We start from the raw sequence: 23,136 nt of genomic DNA, 5'->3' as shown, positions 1-23,136 counted from the left end.
TAAAATTCAAACGGGTTTCAATTTTTATGTTACAACTGTAAAATTGAGAATCATTCTTGATGAATTCTTGTGAAGGCATTCATTAACGACACCTGTCAGATGGTTCAACTTATGGCAGACAGCAGTGAAGATCAAACAATTTTTATTTTGTTGGAACCATCCTCCTTATGTAATCTAAACATTTACATAATGTAAAACCAGCAAGCTTGAATTACAGATTCATTAACCAAATTTGATTTTTATACTGTCATTATAATTCATTTATTTGTACAAATTAATTTAAAAACTGTTTTCTGGGCTCGAACCTGTGCCGCCCAGTGAATAAGCTCCATTTAGCACTTATTCTTAGGTAATTTACTGCTAAATATACCAGAGAAAAAATGTAAAGGAGTGCTAGGTTAACTAGCTCGCTCACCTATTGGTGTCGGTATAAAATTGGGCGTATATTCCAGAGGTCCCGCACTATTTAGATTAATCCACGACAGAGAACCCCAATAGAGGAGAGCCGTTCAACCTCACTCGGTACTACACTACTAACAATACATCCGCTCAGAACCCAACTCCTTTTAGCACGACGAGTAAAGTAACCCGCATTTTTGTTGTGCTCTCGATTTTTGGTTATTTTCCATTGAATTATGGCTTCTTCGTCGGTTTCCCAGGAGACACCGTCTAAGTTAAGTACCAAGCTGGGTTTTACTGTGTTTTGAGCAACCTAGATCGTTTAATATTTATATTATAGGAGTTTATTCTCTTCGTTCATACCGATCTTGCTTGATTTCACTACAGTTGGTACTCCTGTTTTTGAGAGCTTTTAATTTTCACTTGCGGTGTTACTATGTGTATTATTTTTATTATCAAATATTATTTGTTATTGTGAATATTCATTATTTAGCGTTTAGAATCCTCGTGGTTCAATTTTTGGGCCGATATCATTTACGTATCGTTATGGCTGCCGACCTTCGTGCTAAGGCGGCAATGTTATTTTTAGCCATCAGGTGTGTCTTTTGTGATTTAATTATTATGTTGCATGCCTTGCCCAAAAATTTTCTATGTGTTTATTCATATAATTTAACGCTATTATTATTATTATAATGAATATTTGTGCCATTACTCCGTTTGATCTGTCTGGTTGGGGATCGTCAGTTGGTAGCCCTGCTGCCTCGTATCACGTGATCCTCCCCCACGCTCCCCCTCTAGCTAGGTGGGCGGCTAGGCTTCTCCCCCCTCCACTAAGGGACCGTTGCCTTCCCTCCTTTTAGAGGGGGTAGTTAAGTGTTTATGGACTTTGTCCTCCGGGTGGCCCGGCGGGTTCGTCTCTGTCTAGTCTGGTTGGCCACCGGTCAACAGAGTTGGATCCCGGTGCACCCTATTTTATATTCACTTTTCATTCTGGCTTATGTTATACGAAACCCTCCGGGTTCGATTGGCGGTTCTTAGCTACAGTTCCGCCCCCCTATTATTTTATAACATTTCCTATGATGATTATATATGACAGATCACTACCCCGGAGTCCCTAAATGAATTGGTATTGATATACCTTTATTTCCCGGCCCGGGGTCTACCCCGCCCCGGGAAATCAGACACCATGTGTCTTAATTCCTTGTTATTGCATCCTTTTTTATGCTCCCGGCTTGACCGGAATGGATTGCTATACTTTAGTTTCAAGTTAGACTTATGTTTAGGCCCGGGACCTCCGGTCCCGCCCCTATGTAAGAATATTACAGTTAAGCTCTAACCTTGCGTTAGACCTATGTTAGGCCCGGGTCCTCCGGACCCGCCCCTACCTAGGAATATTACAGTTAAGCTCTATTCTTGTGTTAGACCTATGTTAGGCCCGGGTCCTCCGGACCCGCCCCTACTTAAAGAATAGTACAGTTAAGCTCTAATCTTGTGTTAGACCTATGTTAGGCCCGGGTCCTCCGGACCCGCCCCTACTTAAAGAATAGTACAGTTAAGCTCTAATCTTGTGTTAGACCTATGTTAGGCCCGGGTCCTCCGGACCCGCCCCTACTTAAGAGAATTACAGTTTCTCATATACTATTCTTTTTATAGATGGTGCATTGTCTGACGCCGGCCTGTGCAGCTGTTCTGCACCAGCCTTGTGGCCACTCCGTCTGCCGATCTCACGCCCCTTGTGGGGTTCAACTGGAAGACGTTGTGGTATGGCACCCGGATAACTGTGTGATTTGCTTCGACCTCATCACTACCCTTGGATCTGACTCGGTGAGTCCCGTTGGCTATATTGCCTTCTTATTTAATTTACTATTAGTAAGATATCTATGGTCTTGAAGGACCATTGGGAGTCTCCCTTTTATAATTCCCACTATTATTTCAGGCATCCCCGGAGCAAAAGTCTGCGGCTCGGGCCACACTGAAGGTGTGGGTTGGTGGGTTTGCCCGGAATGTGAAGTCTAAGCGGCCGTACGTCCTATCTGAGGACTACTGCACCATGGTTTACCCCAACGCCAAGTCTTCAGCTGCTGTGGCTAGGCATGTGGCAGCTCCCATCATTGCCCACATTGATGCCACTATAACGGGTCTCATCGACCCAGAGCAAGATCCATCGGACCCCCCCGGAGGTCTGGAGGACAATGTTGAATCCATGAACCTGGACGTCGAACCAATGTTGCTAGACGAGCCGGATACAGGTAGGGTGGTAAGTGAGGCAGGTGTGTCCGGCGCTGAGATTCCTATCCTCAGCCCCGCTCTTTCTTCTTCTTCTGATCGCTCTTCTTTTCTTGGATTTTCTGGGGACCGTGATTCGTCTCAACGTTCATACCCGGTTCCCCCTAAGGATAAGTCTACTTCAAGGACCTTACCCAAAGCTCGCAAACCTCACAAGACTTCTCATGGCTCTAAACATTGTACGAACCCGTCTTCAAAGACCTCTGGTTCCTCCTCTAAGTCTCACGACCCGGGAGTTCCTTCCGCCCCTCCTGCTGCTAGCCCGGGCCTTTCCGAATCAGCCATGCTTCGCATCGTGTCGGAGATGCAGGCAAAGTTGGTTTCGGAGATGCAGTCGAGGATGGACACGATGTTCTCTAACTTCGGTCAGAGAATTGGGGCTTTAGAGCAAGGAGCTCCGGAGAGAGTCCAAAGCTCTCTCATCCCGGATGCCTCTAAGCTCCCGCCGTTTGCCAAGAACAACCCCTGGCGGATGGTTCTTCATTCCCCGTTCTCAGACGGAATGTTGACTCTGGAGGGCCTTGGCACTCGTCCTCTAGAGGACTTTGAATTCTTTCCTCCTGGTCTGGCATTTCCATTTCATGGTTATGCCAGGCTTACCGAGGAAGCTTTAGTTCGATTAGACAAGGTCCCCAAAGAGACGGTCATCTTCCCGAAGGAGCAAGCCCAATCTGTTTGGGCCAGATTTTTGAATGACATCGGCTGCACTAACACCATGCTGACGCCTTATAAAAGCTCCTTTACGATGTTCTTAATGGACAAGAACACCTTGACTCCATGCGTCAATAAGGTGGCAGAGCTTGCCTTTCAATATGCTCTGGAGGAGAAGCCCTTGCCTCCCATCCGAGAGGTGGATCCAATCTCCCTCCTTCTTCCCTCAGGTATTGAGTGTTGGGACAACGTCCATACCACCTTTACCTCCGGCAAGCTTGCAGCAGACTGTGCCTCAGTCTTGTTTAGTGAGAAGCTTCCCCGTCTCCTGGAATCCCTCATTAAACAGGAATATGATTCCCGCCTACGTGTGGGCCGTACTCTAAACCTGGCCACATCCACGGAGTCGATAGCCTTGACTTACGATACGGAGAGTATTTTTAAGTCTCTCAACAAGGCTACGTTACAGTCTTTATATTATGACTTGTATGACTTCGCTACTGCTAAACGCAGATGTCGCAAGCATGTCCTAGCTGAGGCGACGATTAGGCATGAACCTAATAAACTCATCCGGTCCTCCTGTTGGGGTTCAAATCTCTTCCCCGAGGATCTCGTAGAGGAAGTCTTGGCGGAGGCCACTAGGGTTAATCAGAGCCTTAAAGCCCGTTGGGGTTTGACCCCTAAACGCAAGTATGACCCCGCAAATTATCAAGCCCGGGGTAGGAAGAAGCTTAGACCATATACCTCCACCCAGTTCAGGCAACAACAGAGTGCTTCATCCAACTTCCGGCTGCCTCTTCCTCCATCTTCTGTTGTCCCTGCACAGCCTTCCACCTCTCGGGCTCCTTCGGATGACTATGTCACCGTTCTGCTACCTAAGAGCCAGCTTTCTGGTGCCTCCGCCACTTCCCCTGCCTTTAACCATTCTTACGAGGCTCATAGCTCTTCCCAGAGTTATGGTAGAGGTAGAGGCTACCACCGTGGCTCTAACCAGAACAAAGGCAGGGGAAGAGCCTTTCGCAGAGGAAAGAACTTCCGAGGCGGACGTGGAGGCAACTCCTCAAACCAATACTGAGGTGCAGCAGGTAGGGGGGAGGCTCTATGCCTTCCGCAACAAATGGAGGTTCAGTCCCTGGGCGTTCAGTATCATCTCCAAGGGACTGGGGTGGAGTTGGATTCAAGGACCTCCTCCTCCGAACAAATTTCGTCAACATTCCACTCCGGACCTGGTCGAATTTGTCCAGGATCTTTTACAAAAGAACGCCATACAAGAAACGAAACATCTGAAGTTTCAAGGTCGGCTGTTCAGTGTCCCGAAGAAGGATTCAGACAAGAGAAGAGTGATTCTAGATCTATCCCTTCTCAACTTGTCCATTCAATGCGACAAGTTTCGAATGCTTACCGTCTCGCAGGTGCGGACCTTACTTCCCCGTGGGGCCGTCACCACCTCTATCGATCTTACAGACGCCTACTATCACGTCCCGATAGCGAGACACTTCCGTCCGTACCTAGGCTTTCGCTTAGGGGACAAAAGTTACTCCTTCAAGGTGATGCCTTTCGGGCTCAACATCGCCCCAAGGATCTTCACAAAGCTAGCAGAAGTCGCTGTTCAGGAACTCAGGAATCAAGGGATTCAAGTAGTAGCCTATCTGGACGACTAGCTCATTTGGTCAGACACCTCCCAAAATTGCCTAAAAGCCACTCACAAAGTCATCCATTATCTTCAATCTCTAGGCTTCCAGATCAACTTCAAGAAGTCCCGTCTTCTTCCAAAATCGAAGTTCCAATGGCTCGGCCTGCAATGGGATCTTATATCTCATACTCTGTGTCTTCCCAGACCCAAGAGGTTAGAGATTGCAAGGAACACCAAACGCTTTCTCAAAGACAAAGTAAGTTCCAGACGACTCCAAGAGAGGATTCTGGGGTCCCTTCAGTTTGCCTCAGTGACGGATCTTCTTCTGAAGGCAAAATTGAAAGATATCAATCGTGTCTGGCGTTCGAGGGCGAACCGGAAGCTCCGGGACAGGAAAGTCCGCCTTCCCCCCATTCTACGGGAAAGACTTCTTCCTTGGACAAGAGCAAACAGTCTGTCAAAGTCAGTTCCCCTTCGATTTCCGCCTCCGGAATTAATCATTCACACGGACGCATCCTTATCAGGTTGGGGCGGCTATTCTCAGCTCAAGAAAGTTCAAGGTCTTTGGACTCCCTTGTTCCGCCATTTTCACATCAATGTGCTAGAGGCCATGGCAGTTCTTCTAACCCTGAAACGTCTCGCTCTTCCCAAGAAACAACACCTTCGTCTGGTCCTCGACAGCGAAGTGGTGGTCCGCTGCCTCAACAGAGGCGGGTCAAAGTCAGGGCCTCTGAACCATGTTCTAGTAGCCATATTCTCCCTAGCAGCCTCGAACCGTTGGCATCTTTCAGCTGTCCACCTGGCGGGAGTCCGGAATGTAGTGGCAGACGCCCTGTCCCGGACCTCCCCTCTAGAATCGGAATGGTCACTCGATCTAAAGTCATTTCGGTGGATTCTCTCTCAGGTTCCCGGTCTCCAAGTGGACCTTTTCGCCACGGAATCCAACCACAAATTGAGAGTATATGTGGCTCCCAATCTAGACCCTCAGGCTTACGCCACAGACGCCATGTCACAGAATTGGGACAACTGGGAAAAGATTTATCTCTTTCCCCCGGTGAATCTTTTGCTGAAAGTTCTAGACAAACTGAGATCCTTCAAGGGACAAGTAGCCTTGGTCGCACCCAACTGGCCCAAGAGCAACTGGTATCCTCTCCTGCGGGAGTTGAGACTATACCCTCACCCGATACCCAATCCGGTTCTGTCTCAGATAGTACAAACACGCGTTGTGTACGCTTTCTCAAACATTCAGAGCCCCCTAACTTTATGGACTTTATGAAGTTTGCGGCTATGCATGGTGCCAATATTGATCCTCAAAACACCTTGTTCCTAGAATCGGATAAACGGGATTCCACCATCCGCCAGTATGACTCTGCAGTTAAAAAGTTGGCAAAATTTTTAATAGACTCAGACGTGAACTGTATGAACTTGAACCTTACAGTCACTTTCTTTAGATCTTTATTAGAATCAGGTCTGGCAGCCAATACTATCACCACTATTAAATCGGCTCTGAAAAAGATCTTCCTAGTGGGTTTTAACATAGACTTAACCGACTCTTTGTTAGCTTCAATTCCGAAAGCTTGTGCCAGACTGAAACCGGTTACTCGTCCTACCCCGGTGACCTGGTTCCTTAATGACGTACTCAAATTGGCTTCTGATACCATTAACAGTTCTTGTGATTACATGCCCCTTCTCAGGAAAACACTTTTCCTGGTGAGCTTGGCTTCCGGGGCAAGAATTTCTGAATTGGCAGCCTTGTCGAGAGACCCGGGTCATATTGACTTTCTGCCTTCAGGAGAGGTCCTTCTTTCTCCTAACAAATTCTTTTTGGCTAAGAATGAAGACCCTCAAAACAGATGGACCTCCTGGAAAATTGTTCCCCTCACGCAAGATCCGTCGCTGTGCCCTGTCACTACTCTTAGGTCTTATTTATCCCGGACCTCCTCTAACTCCTCGGGGCCTCTATTCGTTAGAGAACAAGGCGGTACCATTACTATTAAAGGGATCAGGCAACAAATTTTGTATTTTATTAAACAAGCTAACCCTGACTCTTTTCCTCTTGCACATGATATCAGGGCGGTTGCCACCTCGGTGAACTTCTTTCACCACATGAATTTTACAGACCTTTCCAGGTATACAGGGTGGAAATCACCGTCAGTGTTCAAGAAACACTACCTTAAACATTTGGAAGCCCTAAAATTTTCTACAGTAGCCGCAGGGAGCGTAGTTACTCCCAAGTAACTCACAGGTTAATGCCTTGACTCTTTATCTCTCCCTCTTACCTGCCTCATTTATACCCTATTGTATTCGTTGGTCTCGCACCTGAATACTGTTATTATATTTGTAAATTTTATGCTCCTGAGTATCTGTATATATTATCACTCACGGCATTATTATACCTACCTTATTGGATTTATGTTCATATTTAAGATACCCTTATAATTGTTTTTTGGTACTCATCTCTGATTAAAGCATCCTGTATTTCCCTTACGCTTATGTTTTTTCCTTTATTTTGCAAGTTTGGTGACATTTTTCTCTTGTATAGATTCACTGGGCGGCACAGGTTCGAGCCCAGAAAAGGGATTTTGACGTAGGAAAAATCTATTTCTGGGCGAAGGACCTGTGCCGCCCAGTGAACCCTCCCAGCTCCTCTCCCTTGGAGTCCCCAAACTTTGGGTGCTAAGGAGTTGGGTTCTGAGCGGATGCATTGTTAGTAGTACCGAGTGAGGTTGAACGGCTCTCCTCTATTGGGGTTCTCTGTCGTGGATTAATCTAAATAGTGCGGGACCTCTGGAATATACGCCCAATTTTATACCGACACCAATAGGTGAGCGAGCTAGTTAACCTAGCACTCCTTTACATTTTTTCTCTGGTATATTTAGCAGTAAATTACCTAAGAATAAGTGCTAAATGGAGCTTATTCACTGGGCGGCACAGGTCCTTCGCCCAGAAATAGATTTTTCCTACGTCAAAATCCCTTTAATGTTCTTGGTGAAATTAAGCTCTCCTTACGGCATGTTTCTTTTCAGCAGGTTTTTCTCTTTAGAGGGGGGAGGCATTGTTTACTAGTTAAATCTCTGGTATATATTTCTCCTTCCTGCTAAGTTGGCTTTTTAGTCATGTCTTAATAACTGGTGTCTTTTCCTCTAAAGTTTATAATGATTTGGTTTTAAATAACATGATGTATATTTTAAGCACAATCACACTTATTCTTTTTTATCTTTATCATATTTGTAAACTTTTGGAGAAACTTATTATTTGTTTAGAGAAGATCAGTTCTATATGAAAAGAATGCCTTTTACTATCCTTCAAGTTTTCTCATTCAAAATATGGACTTTGTCAATTTATTTTCCACCATTTTTTTTTTTGTGTAATACTAATTGTTGAGTTTTTGGTCATAAATGTTCATGTAGCCCCTTTTTCTAATTGTATTCTGATGTTCTAGATTTCTAGAAACATGAGATACATAGCTAGCTAAGTGAACATGACTGTCTCATAGTTTTTACTGGCTGTCACAATACTAAACTATACATGTGTAAGGTCTTGGTTAGATATGTAGGAATTTCAACTACCTTACTGTATATACTACTGCTATTGCTACATATTTTGATTGAGATAACAGAATCTTTTTGCTTTTTAATGACCAGATTTGTTTTAAATATTGCCCTTAAAACTTTATTTCAGAACCAATTGCCAAGGATTACAAAACCTGTGTTTGTCCATTCATTGATGTCATAGATTTTGAAACCTTTGCATATCGCGCACAAGATGAAGGAGCTCGCGGGGCATTTGACTGGGAGTTTTTCTACAAGCGTTTACCTTTGCTTCCCGAAGATCAACAGAACATGCCAGAACCATTTAAGTTTGTATCAGCTATGTATATATAGTATGCACTAGGTTTAAGTTTGTGTATGCATACCTAAATGATATACAGTGCACATTGGTATTTTAGATTCATACATGTTCATTGATTGAAATGTTGTATCTACAAAGTAATGATTGTAATGTGAAATGCTTCAAAGAATAAGTCATTGCTAGGAAAAACTGTCTGCATGTCTGTTCAAAATTATTCTTTGTACATAGGATCAGTGCTCTACAGGTAAACTGTGGATGTGTGTGAAAGGGTTCTGAAGATGAGAATGGGTCTTTTTTATGGCTTTAAAGTAGTTTATGAAACTAAGGAAAAATACAAGCATTTGACCATTTTGTATAGGGAACTCATTATGAAAAAAGTTAGCAGAGCAATCTCAGCAATGTTAAAAGGGGAAAGAGTCAAATGGAAATGAAAAATCAGGAAAGAAGCAAAGAAGAAAGCCTAGTCTTGAAAACTGCTGTGCAGACACACTGGGACATGGGTAGTGGTAAATGTAGTGCTCTAGATGAAATTTAACTGATGGTGTCTGTGGAGGTACTCAGGATTGTAAAAGTGTAAATGGAGTAAGGGATTATCAATGCTCAAGATAAAAGAAGAGCCAATTGCTAGGAAGAGGAGGAACCTGGATGAAGCAGGAGGTGATGTTGAACCATTGGTAAATGAAAATATCCCCTTGATAAGCAGAGTAAAAATTTCTTGCGTTTATGTAAGATCGTTACTTCTCAGCAAAGGGGAAACCTGAGTACTCACCAAAAAAAATGGGATATCTGAAGAGGCATGACTACAAAATACCATCTAGTACACTTATTTGTGGCTATGATGTGTCTTTAGATCATATTCAGGGTTTAAAAATCTTGAGAGACCTTAAAGATAATTTAGTAAGGGTTCATACACATTGTGAGGAAAGAGGAGAAGCAAGTCAAAGTAGTTTTTAAAAGAGTATGCAACAGTTATGACCATTATACATTAATGGAAAATCCAAGAAAATTGTGGAAAAAAAGGTACAGTATATGGAAAGAACATGTATTCCTTAGATTGACATCATTTAAAAAAATGAGGCAGTGTAAAGTCATTCTTACTAGGTTGCAAATTGGCAATAAAACCAATGCTAGATTCTTGAATGGCCATTTGATATCACTTCGACATTCAGAACAAGTTATCTGAAGGTTTAAGACCCCCATGGCAGTTTCAACATTTGTTGGTTGGCTGACTGTGCTTCAGCTTTCACAAACCAATACACTTCATAACTGTACAATCTCAGGAATTTTAGTGAAAGTCCCAATTTAACAAAATCCAACTTTTAAAAAAGATAAAAGTCTTATCTACAGATATCAACTTATCATTATATTACTTATTTTATTGCTTTAATTATTTAGGGCCAGCCCAAGAAGACCCTTATGTATAGAGAATTGGTTAAACTAGTATTTTCAACAAATGCTATTTTGTTAGCACGTGTGATAGACTTGCAATAAGTTTTTGTTAGACTTTCCCTTTGTGTTCATGAACAGTATAATAATATTTTTACTTGGAAAAAAGTTTCAGTATTCAAGGCATAAATAAAAAGTATTCAATGGCTTTACTAAACAGTATAATTACTCACTTGGTTGCATGAATTTTAAGCATTCAATTATTAAGTAACATTTCATTCATATTGAGCTGTTATTTTACATGTTATAAAGATCATTATGTAATTTTCCAGGAGCCCTGTCATGGCAGGAGGCTTATTTGCCATCAGTGCTAAATTCTTTTGGGAACTTGGAGGCTATGATGAAGGGTTAGACATATGGGGTGGAGAACAATATGAACTGTCTTTTAAGGTAAGTCTCATTTATATCTTCTTATTTTGAATTAGGATAGTCACTAATAATTTTATGATGCTTCTGCCATTTCTTGTGTACCTTCTTCCTTGTTTTTAAAAGAAATAAATCCTCTTGTGTTTCTATCTCATATTCTAGACTCTAGAGGAATGAAAATTTTTGTTGGAAGAGAATGAAATAAGTAATTAAAAAGTAAAGGAGACAGAGTAGTGCAATCGTTTTTAGTGATGCTGCAAAGAACATTCATTATTGTCAAGGGACACTTCAGGTAGGTAGTAATGTACCACTTAGGGGAATGGAAGAAAATTCTTTGGCTTGGCAGTAGATGGATAGAAGCTGTTCAACTGTTCAACATGATTGCATTTAAGGGCTAGTGTTATGAAAAGTGACCATAATAAATGAAAGCTCAGGATGGCAAGTCCTAGCCCTCTGAACACCCTCTGAAGTGCTGATCTAAAGGCCCTCTATCTTTATGCTTATATAGGAACCAGTGTCAAGAGAGGCTGACCCTAAGCTGGATAACAGGTAGTGTAAACCACTATTATTACACAAAAAGTACATAGTACTGTATATGGATACACACTGCATTTTATTATACTTTACTGTATCAAAGTATTCATTTGGGGGGGGGGGTTGCCCTGAAGGTCTCTATAGACTGTAGGACTGGTCTTTAGCTCGGCAAGACAGCAAGCAAAATGATACCCATAAGAAAAAGAAGCTTGAAGCTTGTAATGCATGTAAAAGTTTACTGTTTGTTAAGTATCATCAGTGACAGAAAATTGGGTTAGTTCATTTGAAAAAGGGACAGTGATTACGTGTCGGAATATTCAAGATCAAGGTACCATTATTGACAGAACAATAATCCAGTTGATGGTACAAAGTCAAATCCTTAATATTTGTCCATCTTAGATTCTAATTGATGATTTGTTCCTACACTGATACAAACCCTCATTCTTTACTATAGGAGATATTCTAGCACAAGCTGGAAAATACGGCAGAAAAACCTTGATAAGGTCGTTAACGACTGGGCAGGTAGTTATCCACCTGTTTGAGGTGGGGAACCGCTGGTCGGTAGCTACTGTTTACCTCCAATCAAATTCTAGCCGTCACAGTGGTAACACCGCTGCTCCTGCTTTTGTTTGACTGGCAGACTAGCCTTTTGTTTTTGTGCTTTTGATTAATTCTTTTTCTTTGTTAGATGTGATGTCCTCTATTATGAGAAAATGTCCCAGGGTGCCCCCGAAATCCTGTGGCACCTTTATGTCGCCGCTGGAGGTGGATCCTCATTCCCTATGCCCTGGGTGCAGAGGTCATAGGTGTTCTGAAGGCTCCCCCTGCCAAGTGTGTAGAGAGTGGTCACCCTCTCAGTGGGAGAAGTTCGGGAATAGGAAGAAGAAGAAATCCAAGAAGGACTCATTACCTCCAGGTTTGCTGTTGAAAGGTAAGGAGTCTTGGGCCTCTTCTTTGGCATCTTGTTCCCTCCCTTCGGACTCTTCCTTGCCTCCCTCCTCCAGGGGGAAGTCAAGGAAGAGTGGCACCATTGATTTAACCCCCATTCCTCTTGGTCAGGCGGATCCCGTTGCCTCCCCTAGTGGGGCAATGTTTTCTGCCACTGAGAATGTCTCCGTTACCGCTTCCATTCCAGATCGTGTACGAGCGGTATGGGCTTCCCTTGGACCTCCTGGTTCTTCTTCGGAGGATGTTTGGAACCAGTTCCTTGCGTTTAAGGTTGTGCCTCAGGTCCCTTCTGTTTTGGAACCCTTGGGAGTTCCGGACTCGCCTACCTCCCGTCAACTCAGTCGGCGCCCACTGAAGTTTCAGTGGATGTAGTAACTTCAGCTCTTGCGGCACCTACTTCTCACACCGTTTGAGCTTCTACAGTGCCGCAAGCGCAAACATCGCAGTGCCTCCTCCTCCTCCTCCTCCTCCTCCTCCTCCTCCTCCTCCTCCTCCTCCTCCTCCTCCTCCTCCTCCTCTTCGAAGGGTAGGAGGGAGAGAGAGAAGAGGAAAAGGAGAGCTCACTCTCCTTCGCTTAGACGTTCTCGCCGGAGAGACATCATCGTTCTCACTCTTCCTCGCCTTCTGTCTCTTCACGAGACGTCTCGCCTCGAGACTATAAGCGCTCTTGGTGCAAACCTAAGAAGAGCGCTTCCTCTCGTCATCGTTCTGCCTCGCTGTCGTCTTCCTCTCGCGAGGGATCATGTAAGCGCTCGAAGCGTTTAAAGAAAAAGAGCGCTATGTTACATTCTCGCTCTTCGTCGCAAGAGAGCTCTTCAAAGCGTAATAAGTGCTCCCCTAAGAGAAGCACTTCCCACCTAGACTGTCTACATCCATGCAAGGTTAGGGGCTTGCGGTGCTATTATCCAGTGCTCAACCTTCCCCTGCAACAACGGTAACATGGTTTCCTTCTTCGCTGTTGCCTCCAGACACTCCGACTTCTATTACTCATCCCCTTTCGAATAAGAAAGATGCGAGGGGTAAGGCAAAAGGTTTGTCTGCTACTCGATTCTCCACTTCACCTGTAATAATATGCGAGGAATTAGCTCAGGCTTAGGATTTCTTGGAAGACCTGCTGTCGAAGGACTTAAAGTCCTCCCATTTAAGGACTCTAAGAACTATGTGTAATATCTCAGGCCTCGGGGATTTGCATCTGTCTCCTCGACCTCTTGACGCTCCAGCCTTAGTTAAGCTATGTCGTCCTCCACCAAACCCTAAGGTTGGAATTGAACTTCCCTGGTCTGTTCACACTGCAGGCCATCTGAGGAAGGTCTTGCAGGCAGTCTCGGGAGAAACAGGTTCCCTGAAGTCTCAGGGATCCCTTAAACTTTTGCAATTTCCATTTTTGAGGCAAAAGCAATTTTACAAGGTCAGAGACGCCAACCCTTCTTCTCCGAGGCTCACACCTGGACGCTCCTCGTAGAGACTTTCTACTCTTCCAGTCTCTTTCTTAGCCACAGAAGCCTCGGCAATGGAAGGGGCTTCAATGTCCCTTCTGGAGGCTTTATCTTGGTTTGACATGTGGTCTGGTACAGTCGGCTACCTCGCGAGTCACGAGGACCTGTCAAACCAAGACTCCATGCAGTCCCTACAGGAAGTCCTGGCTTCTGGGGCCAAGACAATCGACTTCCTAACCGCTACATCAGCGACCATGTGGGGCAATTGGGTTCTCAAAAGGAGGGAATCAGTAGTTTCCAGAATTCATAGGAGCATCGGTAAGGCCGAGAGATCAGATTTGAGAAACTGGGACCTTCTACAACCTCTTCTATTTTCTAAGCAAGCAGTTTCCTCTACTTTAGATACTTGGAGGAAAGAGACGCAGGACACCGCGATGCAAAAGGCTGCTTCCTTTCGCACAATGCAGCAGCAGCCAACTCCACAACCTAAGGCCACAATCGCGGCTCCACTTCCAGCTAAGAGCTTCCGTCGTCCCTCCTTTGTAGCCAAACCTATGGGCAGAGGAAAGTCGGCTCCTCCCAAGGTTAAAGGCAGAGGGAGGAACCCCAGACAGATTTAGGGTCTCGGTTCCCCCCTCCCAGTACGTAGGGGCTTGCCTATAGGGGAGTTGGAGGAGGTGGAAGGCTATGGGGGCCATGCAATGGACCATCAAGGTGTTTCGTTGGGGGTTACCGCATCCCCTTCATAGGCTCTCCTCCTCCTCTAATTCCTCCTCCGATTTCGTCCTCCCAGGTCCCTCGGGATCGCGGGAAACAGCAGCCCCTAGCTCAGGAAATCCAGAGCATGATTCTGAAGGGCACCATCCAACAGGTCCCCAACACCTCCCCGGGGTTTTTCAGTCGCCTCTTTCTGGTAGAGAAAGCCTGGGGGGGGGGGGGGTGGAAACCAGTAATCGATCTCTCAACTTTAAATCAGGTTGTGAAGCAGACTCTGTGATCCAAGCAGTGCATCCAGGAGACTTTATGGCATCTGTGGACTTGAAAGACGCATATTTTCAAGTACCAATCCATCGCTCAACTCGGAAATTCCTGCACTTTGTGGTTCAGGGTCGAAGCTTCGAATTCAAAGCACTATGCTTCGGTCTCTCGACCACCCAACAGGTGTTTACAAGGGTTTTCGAACTCGTCTCCTCCTGGGTACACAAACACAGGATACGCCTGCTAAGGTATCTGGCCGATTGGCTACTCCTGGCCTCGTCCAGGGAGCAAGCTTTGGATCACCTGAGGAGGCTTCTCGACCTTTGCAAGGATCTGGAGATTTTTGTAAACGTAGAGAAGTCTTGCTTGATTCCGACAAGTCATGAACTATCTGGGGATGTCCATCAACACCCAGGTAGGGAGTGTTCCCTTCAGAAGACGGACTTCTGAGACTGGAACAATCCATCGCCCAACTCTTGTCTCCACTGCCTCCTCCAGCTATTTTGTGACAGAGTCTTCTGGGCCATCTTTCATCCCTGGAAAAACTTTGTAAAAGATCTGCTGATGAGCAACAACTCCACGACCGTCTGGTATATCAACAAGCAAGGGGGTACTCTGGCAAGAGACCTCTGTCTTGTAGCACTACAGATTTGCCAGTGGGTGAAAGGTCACGACATTTCTCTCACAGCCAGGTTTATTCGTGGCAGATCAACTAAGCAGGCATCACCAAGTGTTGAGTGGTCTTTGGATATTAGAGTAGCGAAGGCAGTAATAGTTTTGTCGGGTTTCCCCACGATAGACCAGTTTGCCACTTCTCTGAATGCGAAGCTTCCCCACTACAGTTTTCCAGTTCCAGATCATCAGGCAGCGCTCCAGGACGCCCTTCAACGTTCTTGGGACAACCTGGATGCATACGCCTTTCCACCCTTTTGGCTGCTGAGAAGGGTAATCAACAAACTAAAGACCTCCCTGAACTGCAATCTAACCTTAATAGCTCCGGCATGGCCAAACAGAGAATGGTACGCAGACCTTCTTTCCCTTCTGGTTCAGGTTCCAAGGTTTCTTCCTCTGGAACCCCTTCTGCTGACGCAGCCACACAGTGGTGTCCCCCATGGGAGAATTCCCTTGCTGAAGCTTCACCCCTGGAGGCTGTCCAGTCACTCCTCAGACGCAGAGGCTTTTCAGTGAGAATGGTTGAGCACATGTCCAGGCACTTGCGCCAATCTTCCACAAACCTCTATCAAGCAAGATGGAGAGTGTTTGCAGCTTGGTGTAGAGGGCGAGGCGTGTCTCCACTCGATCCCTCTCTTCCTTCATTGGCGGACTGCCTTTTGTACCTCAGAGAGGAAAAGCTCCTCTCAGTCTCGGCGATTAAAGGCCATCGCTCAGCTTTGAGCCTCATCTGTAGACTGAGAGGGATTGACCTTTCTGCCTTGCAAGATATCGCCTTGTTAATTCGAGGTTTTGAGCGATCTTGCCCTCCCAGTTGAGATTAGACCACCACCTTGGGACGTGTCTTTGATCTTATGTTCCTTGAAGGGTCTGCCCTATGAGCCCTTAAATAGGGCTTCAGACTACTTTCTGACCCTTAAGACCGTCTTCCTGGTAGCTCTGACCTTGGCTAAAAGGGTCAGTGAGCTACATGATCTGTCTTACGACACGTCACCCATTCTAGGGGATGGGGGGAAGTCTCTCTCAACTTCGTACCAGGCTTTGTAGAAAAGACTCAGAATCCTTCATATGCTGATGAGAAGTTTCAAGAATTTCCATTTTCCAGCCTCAATAAGGTAACAACGGATACAGACCAGTTGTTATTGTGCCCAGTCAGGGCGCTAAGGAAATACCTGAAGCGCACCAGACCTTTCAGACCACGTCTCCTTCATCTCTTCCTTAGTACCAACAAGGTAAAGAAGAGAATCTCTCGCAACACCATCTCTTTCTGGCTCAAGAAAGTTATTGCGAGGGCTATTCACGGAGATTCAGAGGCAGCACAACCCAAAGCCCATCAAGTTAGGGGAGTGGCTGCCTCACTGGCATTCAAGAGAAATTTCTCAGTCTCCCAAGTCTTAACCCTGGATAGGTACGCTACTCGGACACCCCTTTAAGGGTATACTCGGTCGCGCGCGACCCCGACTCCAAAAAAAATTCAGGAAAAATTTAGTTATGCATCAATCTGTATTGTTTGACTTGCTAAAAATACTTCAAAGAATGCTGAAAACTACTGAAAATATAACTGATACCCATCTGCAAATTAACTATTTATTAGAAATATATTAAAAATTTAAGTATACAAAAAAAAGACGACGTAAATATTCACAAAAAATAGAAATATACATATGTACATAAATCCCTTTAGGGACACCTTCTTAGATGGCAAAGCAACAGCGTGTAATTGCTGGAAATGAGTTGGACCCATAGAAGTCAAGATCTGAAATGAGAAAAAAAGGGTAATTTTTTTTTGGCCAAAAAATTTGTCCAAATTTCATGAATTTTTTGGGGTACCCAAACGAAATAGGAAGAGGCTAATTTTTTTTATAGAATAAACTCATATTATCCTAGAACAGAAATACATAATAAAATGTGCACTAAGATGTAATTTACTGTTATATCAGGGGCGAAATCTAAAGGTAATTTTTGACGGCCTAGTTTCACAATGTAAATTTCTTATGAAAATCATTGTATCTCCTATAAAATATGATATTTATGCATTAAAATATACCAAAATATCTCAAATTCTATACAGAACAAGAATATATAGAGATATGCCAACTTACCTTTCGGGTATGTCAACAAAATGGCCACAGACCGCAACAACTCTTACAGCCCAAACTACCACTTGAAATGAAAAATGAGGTTGCAAGCTCCATATTATCATCAACATCTCTTTTTAACTCCATTAGAAGTGTGTTGATGACATCCATGCCGAGGGAATACTGCCTGCTGGCCATTATTGAAGATAAATTCAAAATAAATAGAAAAAAATTCAGAAATTAGCATTTGAGGGAAAATGGACCTCATGGCAATATATGGCATCTAAGCCAAAACCAATGTCATGCAAGTGGTAGACACACCATCCACTCACACTTTCCAACTATAAAGAACCAAACAAGTATCAACACTGTTCGACAATTTATAATTATGTAATAACTTTGCTGTTTGGTCACTTACCCCTATAAAGGTATGTCAGGGTCGAGGTCGACCCCTGGGGGGGGGGGGGTAAAAAAACGGGGAAGGAGGGAAGTTAGACGAAAATCAGTTCTAAAGCAAACAATGGCATGTAGACTAGTCACCCCTTGCAGGTCGATCACTTCAATATTTGAGACAGCTGATGATTTATGGGGAAAAAACAGGTTTTGAAAATGCTGTAGGGGTCGCGTACGACCCATCATACCTTTCCAGGGTTAAGAACTGGTGTCTGGAAATGCCAATCTACAATCACTGCTCACTATTTGAGCGACGTGACACATAGGTCTCTAGACACCTTTTGTATAGGGCCTATTGTGGCAGGTCAACAGGTGCTGTTGCTACCTTACACCCTTTTGGGGACAGTAGCCATTGGTTGAGGATCCTGTGTTACACTAGGTTTTAAGAAGGACATCCATCTATCTTCTTCGTTTCCTTTTCCCTCCCATCTGGGGATCCTAGTTTGTAGCCAGTTTCAGCTGGACTCGCCAGTGGAAAAAGTTATGAAACTCATCTGATTCCTCTCACAGGGTATAAGTTATACTCGTTGTCATGAGGTTTCTCCTTTTCAAGGTCGGGGGAATCCTAAGTATGAAGGGATCTGAGTCGAATGTTCCTGACCCGCTTCATCCTGAAACATTTGTTTCCACGAAGCTACAAACTTTCATTTGTGCTAAGATTATGGGAATCTACAAAGAAAGAAGATTTACAGGAGATTTTTTCTTCAAGAGAGTCTAGTCTGAAGACTATCTTCCCTATGAATAGGGAACTCTTTGGCCACCCTAGCCTCAGGACTAAGTCTCATATAGTGAAGAATGAGGGTTGGTATCAGTGAAGGAACAAATGACAAACTTAAAATAGAGTTTGTCTTTTTCCTAACATACAAATCTGAATTCTTTACACAAACCTTCCCTCCATCACTGCCCCCTAGATAGTCCTAGCTAGAATCCGATTGAAGGTAAACAGTAGTCACCGACCAGCGGTCGCCCACCTCTAACAGGTGGATAACTACCTGCCCGGTTGTTAATGACCTTGTTAAAGTTTTTCTGTCGCATTTTCCAGCTCGCACTAGAATATCTCCTATAATAAAGAATTCAGGTTTGTATGTTAGGAAAAATATAAACTCTGTTATAAGTTTGTCATATATTCTCTTTTATCATACAGTTTGGGATATCTTAGAATTTATTATCTTAATACTAGGCTCTTCTGGTTGTACCATAACAGTGTTTTCTTCATGATTTTTTATTTGTTAGATATTTTATCAGCATTGACATTTACCGGTATGTCATTTGAACTTTTTTATCTTTCAGTGTAATACTCAACTAAATATTCTATAATGCTGTAGTTAGAATAATAAAAATTTATTTGCTTTCACCATGTTAATTATTTGTGTTTTTTTCTACAGATTTGGCAGTGTGGGGGCACTATGATTGATGCTCCTTGTTCCCGAATTGGTCATATTTATCGCAAATTTGCTCCATTTCCCAATCCAGGTGTGGGTGACTTTGTGGGAAGGGTAAGTAGAACTCTTTGTTTTTCTGATTAAAATGTCAAATGGTATAAATTGGATTTGTTCCGTCACTAAATACAAACTACCGGTATTCATAGAGGGATATTACTTTTAGCGAAGCTGAAAGACGAGCCATTAGACTTTTAGCGAGGGTTAACCATCCACCCGCTAGTAACCGGGGGTGGCGGTAGTTGCTACCCCACTCACTCACAGACCTCGGCTGTGAACCCACTTTACTTCTAGCTCAGGTGGAGAATGGACGTTGCTGTTCTTCCCCCACACCATTATCGGCTTGCCATTACTAACTAATTGCTTTTTCTTTTTCTTTTCAGTGATTGTGTTCTTTCCTTGGCCATCCTCATGCGAACTTGACCTGTCAGGGACTTGAGAGCCACTCCTGAGAGACATTCATGTCTTCCTTAGATATGGACCTGCATCTGCTGTGTCCTTCCTGCTGTGGGCAGCATTGTGACCAAGCAACACCTGGCCTGAATGCTGGGAGTGGTCTGCCTCCCAGTGGGAGAAGTATGGGTGTCGGCGTAAGGAGAATTCCAAAAGGGATTCTTCAACTTCAGGTCTTCCTTGAAGTCGAAGAAACCTAGGACTTTTTCTTTGACCTCCAACTTCTTTCCACAGCTCCTGCTCAATCGCTTTTCCCTGGGGAACGATCGAGCAGAATTGTAGACCAGTTAACATTAACTCAACCTCGGGCCTCGAGGGACGGTGCTGCTTCCCCTAGAGAAACGGCCCCGCTTCTCCCGTCTTGTGACGCTTGTTCTTTCCCTGATTTGTTCCAGGTGTGGCCATCACTGGGTTTGACTGGTCCCTCGTCTAAGGAGGCGCTGCTTGAACTCCTTCAGCTCGGCCTGGAGAGGAAGGTAACTCCGACTTCCTTAGAGGTGGGTACCTTGTTTCTTCTTTATTACCTCGCAGTCGGGTAATGAAACCCCCCACTAGGCATGGTGTGCTTCTTTTGGTCCCTAGGATGCTCCCCTGACAACCCAGGACTCCCAGACAGTTGATCTTCACCTGATCCCAAGGACAGGTCTCTCGCGGTGTTAGCCTCTGCCAAGAGAGCAGGCGTACCCTGTGAATCTCTCTCAACTTCTCTCACTCATGGTGAGGAATCGAGTAACATCCCACTTCTTTCCAGACAGCTCAAATCCCAGGTTCAAGCCCTTTGAACTGGAAATCCTTCAATGATCAGCATCAACGGCGATTACACCGGTGATTAACATGAGGTTCTACCTTGAAAAAGATATAAGAGCTCACCCCAAGGGTTCGGCACGCTTTGCCAACCATAGGGAGGTCAAAGGAGGCTCAGCGGGAACACACTCGTGCACTGAACATTGAGTATCCTTCTCCTCAAAGAGGTGACCTAGAGCTCATAACTTTAAGGGTAGGAATACGCTCCTAAAGTTTACAAACAGCTACTCTGAGATGCAGGCCATGCCAGGTAGGCCATGGGGCATAAGCTGTAGGGGGCTTAGTTTTTGAGTTCGTGGCCACTTTCTTGGGGCAAGTTGATTCCACTTGATTTTGAACCATGGGGGTCAGGACAATCAGAATATGCAAAGTTCCCGCAAAAATAGTTGCTCCTTAATTAGTTATAGGCCATTATGTAACCAATTAGGCATCAGAAGTGAAAATGACCAAAAACACAAAGATGATTTATATTCAGTAGAAAACATTTTATTTACAGTTTTTAAGAATGAGTACAGTGTTGTACATATGTATCATAACATGTGATTAACATTATGCAATAGAAATGTAAATAACAGCACCCTGGTGGTTGTATTATGAACTACACTGTTAACTTGACTTCCAGGTTATCATAAATGTCCATTATCCTTTGCTTTAAGTGTGCAACCAAAATCAAATTCAACTTTTACAGACTTTAAGAGATCACAACTATAAAATGACACCAAAAATAGAAACAACAGCAATAAAAGGACACCGAAAATAGAACCAGAATCAAATTTACCCTTATAAACCTAGCAAAATTGACAAGAATCCTTCGGAGATAAAGTAGTGTTTTTCCCACCATAGCAAATAATCATGAATTAGAAATTAAGTAGGGCCTATTGCTGCAAATTTTTCTCACGAGATGGAACTGTACTGCAAAGCAGCGCTCCACCATTCACTAGCATTCATCATCAGACACATCAGAGTCAGAGAAGTCAGAGTCAGAGTCAGAGACGTCAGGGTCAGATACACTTTCTGTCTCAGGGATCCTATTAGTGCAGTTCTCAACCTGACATCTGCATAAGTCAGTACAAGGAAGATTCATTTTGCTGCATGAGCAAGCTCCCTTGCACCCACCTTTCTGGCACTTGCAGTTCACAGTTTTTAGTACATTAGGGGGAGCCGGGTCATCAGCCATCCATTCAAAGACAAGGGTGTCACCAGTAATCTTCCAGCCATGACCATTGGGAGATGGAGCATGCATGATTGGCTGAAGGGACCTACGGTGAATTGCTGCCTGATAGTTTGCCCTCTTTACATGATGCAGCAGACAATCTTGGTTTGGAGGCAGCATCCGAGAGTCTGATTTGCATGTCAGCCGGAACATGTTGTATCTTGCAACATTTACTTCCGAGCATTCTTTCTGACCGTACAGTGTGCAGACAAATTTCTCAAACATGGGCAAGATGGAAGCTGATGCTCCCCATTCTGTTCCCAACTCTGCAAACATATTGACATATTCAACAGTTTTGTTGAATATGTCAAGGGGTTTCACCTTTCCCTTCCCTTTGAATGCACTAACCGAGTCGCACCCAGTAAAAACATGCATACCAAGAAGAGCTCGACATTTTTCTGCCCCAAGTTTCTCTGCCAGTTTGGAAATGCAGATAATTCGTCGCTTGTCCCCAGCACCAGTTTGAAATAGCAAATCAGCAGGGATTTCCTGAGCTAGTGCTAGGGATATCATAAAAACATCGGTATCTGGATTACTTATTATAACTGTTGAGATGTTTCTAGCAGCATGACTTGCATGCAACAGTAATCTCGTGTCAGCCTCTTCATGGTCACAGAAGAGGTCAGACACTTCAATGATTATAATTTTGCCATCAACTGCAGCTATAGAGTGGCACTTTTCTCCATGTGAGACAACCAATGCAATAGGTCCAAAAACCTGGGGCTTACATTTCACCCATGTTTCATAAAGAAACTCCATGAGGTTTTCTTTATTCGACCCCTCAGCCAAGAACTTCCTAAACTGTTTTGGGGTCTTTTGGTCAGGCCTAGTGATTTTAACCAATTGAGCCCCACTGGCTGCTCTGCGACCTCGCTCACAGTTTTTTATACTGTGTGTTGGATAGCGATCACACACAAAGTCGACCCTTTGGCAGCCATACTGGTTACCTAACCTGATAAGGTCAACCAAAAGCTTGTCTGCAAACATCCCAAATGTAGCTGGAATGTTTTGTGCCTGCTGAATAAATGCCATTCCATCAATCACCAAAGCAGACCCTGGAGGTATGTCCTTTATATTCACACACTTAGCCCGACCCTCCAACTTTTTCATCAACTTTGCTTTATCTGTTTTAGTAATGGTACCATTGCCAGTTGCCAAAGCCAAAGGTACAGGTGTCAATGAGTAAGCCAAGAGTTTCTGTAAATCTACTTCCCTACTCCTGCCAATAATCAGGAGGTGATTAAACATGTCATTAGTGGCTTTGAGTAGCACTGTTTCAGACTCGACTTTAACCTTTGATGTTTTTGCAACTGTGGCAAAGGTCTTCTATTTCTTTGATTTGATTGGCTCAAATAGTTTCTCAGGCTCTGATTTCAATCTGGACTCTTCAAATTCTTTGATAGCATCAGCCCCTTTCCCATAAGCAATTTCAAGGTCGGACCTCACATTAGATGGAGCTACAGTGCCGGAGCAAATGTTAATTAGGTCCTCCCCT

General features: G+C 44.1%; 1 protein-coding gene across 3 annotated transcripts in view; it reads left to right on the top strand.

Annotated features, from left to right (window-relative positions):
- Window positions 1-23,136, top strand: part of LOC137638846 (putative polypeptide N-acetylgalactosaminyltransferase 10) — a 243,033-nt gene that overhangs the window by 135,141 nt on the left and 84,756 nt on the right. For all 3 annotated transcript variants that reach the window (XM_068371256.1, XM_068371257.1, XM_068371258.1), the window contains exons 6-8: window positions 8,651-8,828; window positions 10,540-10,657; window positions 19,118-19,228. In XM_068371256.1, the coding sequence (XP_068227357.1) occupies window positions 8,651-8,828; window positions 10,540-10,657; window positions 19,118-19,228 (407 nt within the window). The remainder of the gene's footprint in view (window positions 1-8,650; window positions 8,829-10,539; window positions 10,658-19,117; window positions 19,229-23,136) is intronic.

This window comes from Palaemon carinicauda, chromosome 3 (genome assembly GCF_036898095.1).
Source record: "Palaemon carinicauda isolate YSFRI2023 chromosome 3, ASM3689809v2, whole genome shotgun sequence".
Classification (NCBI taxonomy): domain Eukaryota; kingdom Metazoa; phylum Arthropoda; class Malacostraca; order Decapoda; family Palaemonidae; genus Palaemon; species Palaemon carinicauda.
This window is presented reverse-complemented; position numbering and strand designations above follow the sequence as displayed.